This window comes from Eurypyga helias, unplaced genomic scaffold, assembly GCF_000690775.1.
Source record: "Eurypyga helias isolate BGI_N326 unplaced genomic scaffold, ASM69077v1 scaffold26261, whole genome shotgun sequence".
NCBI classification, from domain to species: domain Eukaryota; kingdom Metazoa; phylum Chordata; class Aves; order Eurypygiformes; family Eurypygidae; genus Eurypyga; species Eurypyga helias.
This window is the reverse complement of record NW_010229300.1, coordinates 12398-18325: the sequence shown is the minus strand read 5'-3', so window position 1 is coordinate 18325 and position 5928 is coordinate 12398. Positions and strand designations below refer to the sequence as shown.

General features: G+C 53.7%; 1 protein-coding gene across 1 annotated transcript in view; it reads left to right on the top strand.

The window, feature by feature from the left end:
* Positions 1-5928, top strand: part of LOC104516137 (ADAMTS-like protein 2) — a gene marked incomplete at its 5' end in the record, with an annotated part of 17372 nt that overhangs the window by 2297 nt on the left and 9147 nt on the right. Inside the window, 4 exons of the mRNA XM_010160364.1 lie at positions 1379-1521; positions 3604-3679; positions 4210-4312; positions 5249-5394. Of these exons, the coding sequence (XP_010158666.1) occupies positions 1379-1521; positions 3604-3679; positions 4210-4312; positions 5249-5394 (468 nt within the window). The remainder of the gene's footprint in view (positions 1-1378; positions 1522-3603; positions 3680-4209; positions 4313-5248; positions 5395-5928) is intronic.

Sequence of the window (5928 nt, the reverse complement as noted above, 5' to 3'; positions counted from 1 at the left end):
GGGAGTTATGGATATAAGGGAACACATTTTACTTAAAAAAAAGCCAAACAAACAAAAGTCTCTTTGACCAGCATCCTTCAATAAACCTTCATTTGGGCTCCTGCCATTCCCAGAACCAACTACTGTAACCACTAGAGAGTAAAGCATCACCTAACACGCTTTTTGCAGCAGAGAAGGTCACTTCCAACCCAGCTGTCACCAAGAAGAGGCACTGTACGCATTTCAACCATGATAACTTACAGCTTAAAGACATTTGCATAAAACCAGCTGCATCTCCTCTGCCCGGAGGACGTTCTGTTGGCAGAAACAACAAATTCTCAGGCAGGAATTACACCACAAGATGAAGAACACTTTGGCTTTATTGCGCCGTGGGAGAGCACAAAGCCAAGAGACAGTCAGCCAACGCCGCGAGCAGAGCACAGTTAGCGACGAGCAAACCCCGCCGAGTTTCCTTTCGCACCCATCAGCGATGCTTTGCAGACCGGTTCTCTGCAACAGGACTGTCAGCCACTGCCACAAACCAGCGTGTTTTGCTAACAGCAGCACGGTACAACTTCTCCGAGCTCTTACTTTAACATAGTGGCCTTCACACACACGCACGTTACTCGTTTGCTTCTGCTAATAGTGAATCACTCGGCATTTTCAGCTGGATAAATCCCTTCCAGTCACTGTCCTGCGTTAAACTGCTGCTTTTAACGCCGCTCACAGCTGTACTGCAGTAAACAGCAAATCAGTTCCTGCACAGGCTGGTTTACCAAAATCCCTGGGAGCATTCAGGCCATCAGACACTGAACAGGAAAATAAAGAAAGGAATAAAAACCCCCTCAGGTAAAACACAGAATCCCTTACCTGCTGGGAATCGTGGAGGCACAGCCAACAGCAGCCTGCTACAACGACCAGGGTAGGGCTAAAAGAGCTCAGGTTTGCCAAATTTAAAGGCTCAGCCCCAGTGAGGGATGCTGGGAGGGGGAGCAAGCCTCCTCTGAGCAGAGTGGGGGCATGGGGGACAACAGCAGTTGCAGGAGGCTGTGGTGCTGAAATCTGCTTGAAAATGGCTTTTGCGAGGTTTGGAGGGTGAGGAGCTTGGATCGGAGCTGATTTAGCTAGAAAGAGGAGTTTGTTGAAATGCAGCCCTTCTCCACATCATGTCATGAGGTCCCAGAGGCATCTTCCTTCCCACGCATAACAGTTTTGGAGGGAAACGTGAATTTTGAAGTGTGTGAGCCTGGTGTGGCCCCACAGGGGCCTGATCCTGTCACGGTTCTCCCAGTGCTACCCACGTAGAAGGCATCCTGGTGACACGGTCCCTGTGGGGGCTGCCTTTGGAAAGGCCCTTCTCTGCCAGGTTCTCCAGCTAACCATGCTCTGTTTCTGTCAGGACAGTAGTGAGGCATCAGATGGAGCTGGCCCCTGGGATGAAGAAGTCACCAAGTGGTGGGGAGAGTGGAGCTCCTGGTCCACCTGCTCCCGGTCCTGCGGAGGAGGCGTGATGTCCCGGGAAAGGCACTGCTTGCGACAGAGGTGAGGCGTGTCCCAGCCTGAGCCCTCGGCCATGTCTCAAGGTGCCCCCGACCTGCGTTTTGAGGCCGTCTGGGTTTGCAGGGTTGGCCGTTCCCTCTCGGAAAGGAGGGCGGCTGTTGCCCGTGGGGTAGGTGGTGGTGGGGAGAGCCGACGAGGGAGAAACACACCATTGTGGAGCTGGCAACAGACCCCCTGCACGTGTCACCCTCTCAGCCTGGCTCGCCTGATGGGAACCAAGGGCTTGGTCCCCTCTTGGGGTCTTCAAGCCTTTCGGGAGGCTTGAAGATGACAGGGCTGTGGGCTGGAGAAGGCTAGCCCTTTCCTTCACAAACCCTCACTTAAAGTGCTGCTCTGGCCAACCTGACCCTGATTTGTAGCCAGTTCCTGTGCAAAGGATGTGGGGACATATTCCCAGACACCTTACGGGCCCTTGATTTACTCCTGGCAGCAGCCAGCTCAGCCACCTCTCAGCAATTTCCCCTCTTTATTCCCTGCAGCGCTTGCAGGTTTTTTTCCCCTCTGTCATTTATCTGGCTGTCACCTGACAGCATCTCCATTTGTCCCCTACAGCCACTTACACTCCTGGTATCAGCTGGACCGGGCAGAGCTGGGGAACTTCAGCTGCCTGAGCTCCCGCTGTCCCCTCCAGGTCACCTTGCCACCAAGTTCTCCGGTACCTCACTGACCTGCTGCTCCAGGCTCCCGAGATGTTAATGAGGGCCAGAATCCTGCAGCACCACAAGCGCACGGGGGCCGCCCGGCCCCTTTCCCTTCTGCGTGAATGCACTCCTGAGTGGAGGAAGCACAAGCTAAGGCCCCCAGCCTGCTTTCCTTCCTCCAAACTTGACCTAGGTGGGCCGGTTGGCAGCGTGGCAAGGGGCCAGATGTGCCGTGGTACCTTCCGGCTGGACGTGGCCTCCTCGCTAACCAGGCTTGCCAACACCTCTGCTGCTGCTCCTTCCCACTGTCGTGGGAGAGCAGTGGGTATCAGAGGGTGGGAAGGAGCCTGGGGCTGTCCCACACAGCCAGAGCAGCCCTTCTGCCCTTTGTCTGCTGCCTGAAGAGAGATTTTCCCCTCATTCTGCTCTATCCTTGACTCCACAGCTGGGGAAAGCTTTGCTGTGGTGTTTCACTCCCAGCATCAAATCTGAATTTTAAAAAAAATGCACCCAACATAAAACCCAGCCAGAAGGTTTCTGCAGCTTTAAGGAGAAGAGCTTAAGCCTGAGCCAGGCATGCACACAGAACAATTTCTGCCCTCTGCTTCAGCTGGAAGGGGTGGCAGTTTCAAGCCTTTTGGTGCAAATTTAGATCTTGCCTATATAGTGTAAAGCATTGCTGTGGGGTACAGCTGCAGTACCCCTGGCCAGTCCAGGTTGAACAGACCCACGGGGTTGTTCTTTACGCAGTGCACCCTCAGTTCCTGATACTGTTAACACACTTGATCCACGCACAGACCACATTGCCTTAATCCGTGGTCTCAGACACTCTCCACGTGTCTTCCCAGCTTTCAAGAATTTTTTAGCCTTTGCATCAGTCAAGGACTTGAATATTCCCTGGATAACTCCCACTGACCATAGCTAAAGCCTCAAGTGTTGAGAAACTCCTATGGTTTTGGTCCATCACCTGCACCAAGCCTTTCCAGCTGATTTTCTGAGGTGGCCCATCCCCACGAGAGGTGCCATCTCTCTGCCTACTGCACAGTGAATCCTGAAATCAAGTCCCCTGGTCACTGCAAATCCTGGGTGCTTCCGCAGGGGTGTTGTATCAGCAGGGTCTGTTGTCCTTTTGTCACATCAGCTCTTTTGAAGCTCAGAGGTGAAGGGACACAGGGGTGGCAGTACTGCAGTTGCTCTCCATCTGCTCAACCTGCCCCAAAACGAGGGTAGCCTAAAATCATTCCAGCTGGAAGCACCAGAAATGTGTTTCAGAGTAGATATTGGCCAAGTCTCAATCCAGAAAGCTTTGCTCTGATAAAATGCCATCCTTGCTTCTCCCCCTTAGGCCAGGCCTGACTTCTCTGTCACCCTCGATACCTCAGGAGTTCGCAGACCTCCAGCTCATCTTCTTTCTGCTTTGCAGGCTCCAGATGCCCCAGGGAACAAACAGCACCATGTGTGTTGGTCAAGCCAAGCATTACCAACTCTGCCAACAGCAGGTAAGATCCGCTTCCAGCACCGACTGGTCCTCACTGGGGGGATGCAGGACTCAGGATCACACTTGGAGCTGCAAGGGCAGCAGCGCTTGGGGCTTGAGTGGTCTGTCAGGGGTGCAGATGAGAGGTACAGTCTGCTCCTGGGGTGGTTGACAGCGCACCTCTGAAGACGTAGGATGTGGGCTCTTCTCTGTGGGACTCAGAGGTGGGGGGAAAAGGATATAAAAACATACCTTCTCTGTGGGACTCAGAGGTGGGGAGAAAAGGATATAAAAACGTACTTGTTGTGGGGTGGGGAAGTTTTTCCAGTATGCTTTTCCCTTTGCTGGAGGGGATTTTTGCAGGACTGTTGAATACAGCTGTCCGAGGGGCCCTGGAGGCCTGCCTGCATTTCGGCACCTCAGAGTCCACCGCTGACTCTTTCCACGGTGGAGGGGGCATTTTCATCCTCTGAGGATGCAGCGGGGACAGGCAGCTGTCACAACCATGGCTGCGACACGGGGAGCTTTTGATCACATTTATTCCCTCCGTAGCCCTGCCCGGCCAACACAGCCAGCTTCAAACAGCAGCAGTGCTCCAGTTTCAATGCCAAAGCCTTTGGGAAGCGCTACTACCACTGGATGCCCCTCTATCCAGGTGGGTTTTTCACAGCTTCACACCAAGGATCAGGGTGAGAAAGCACCCATAGGATCTTCTCAGATGCAGAAGAGGAAAGTCCCAGGGGACAAGGGATGGATGCTCCTGGCTGGTCTGGAAGTGCTTCCCTATGCTCCCTGCTTTGGAGAAATCGTTCCCTGTCTCTTCACAGAACCGCTCCACCCAGCCAGGCCTCCTCTCTCACCACATTGCTCCTGGTTTGGATCCTACATCAGCAAGCACTGGTGGGCAGACAGGACAGAGGCTTCTCTGAGTTGTCTTGGCTAACCAGCAGTCATCTTGGCAGAGTGGGTGTTGACGCTCTTTGTGCCTTCTACCATTTTGGCCGCCTCTGTCGCCCAGCATGCTTCCCACTGGGTTGGTGGTGGGTTGTTCCGAACAGGATGCCCATCCGTTTCCTGCACAGGCGAGGCAGATTGCTTCACGTGGGTTGCCAGTTCTCCCTTGAGGCCCAGGCTGAGCTCGCCTAAAATATTACCTTCTTTCCGGACCCACACGTTTTTCCATGAGCTGCCAAGGGGACATAGAACACCTCTAGCTTCAGTTGCTCAGCTGAATGGGGTGTAGTTGGCACCTCTCTGACAGGTCTTGCTTGCTCTTGTGTATTTATGCGTGGCCCGGGATCTGCTGAGGCAGATTCCCATGTCTGGTACAGGGGATGGCACTGCGAAGGGGAGAGGGAATGGCAAGGAAGAGGGTTTGCCAGCCAGAAGCATTTCTGGTAGGCGTGGTCCCCAGCTGCAGCCTCCTACCGTGACCCCTTTACTAAAAATCTGTAGCCTTGGGGTCTCATCTCAAGCAGCAAGAAGGTCCAAGGTGATACCAAACCATGGGTATGGCTAAGAGGAAGGTCAGTTCCCTTCCTCGCTGCCCATCTCCGAACACCTCGGTGACTTTCTGCCTCTGTCCCTTCAGATGACTACACCAGTATCTCCAACAAGCCGTGCGACCTCCAGTGCACCACCCGGAGTGGAGAGAGGCAGCTGATGGCCCGTGCACAGGATGGCACCTCCTGCAAGGACAGGACCTATCAAGGGGTCTGCATCGATGGGAAGTGTGAGGTGAGGCTCTGGGGGCGGGGAAGTAGTGCACAACTAGGGAGTGTAAGCATGTGGCTAGACCTCCTGGTCATCACGAGGCCAGGGGGCCCCGCAGGGAATTGAAACTGAGGCCTGGCATAATTACATTCACTCGGGAATGTAACTGTGGGCTAGGGGAGAGCAGAGAGGTTCATACAAAGGGAATCATGTACCTCCACATGTTCCCACTGAGTGACAGCACTTTCCCAGCACAGAGAAGACTAGAATTGTAAGTTTGTTTACCTAGTAATCCAATTTAAAAAAATTCAAGTGTTCCAGTTGATTTGTTTCTCTCATACAACAAGGATGAAAGGTGGTTGTACATAGCGTCAGAGAGGTGCCTACCACCTCAGGCAGGCCCGCCTGTGGTGCAGCCTCTCCTTGGAGGGTGATGTTGTACATCACTCTGTCAGCGAGGAGGACTGGCCTAAACTCGGAAAGAACCGAAACAGCTTACCCCACAGTTGTACCCCATTCACGCAGCCTGGGGTTCAGGGTGCTCAGAAGTTACACAGG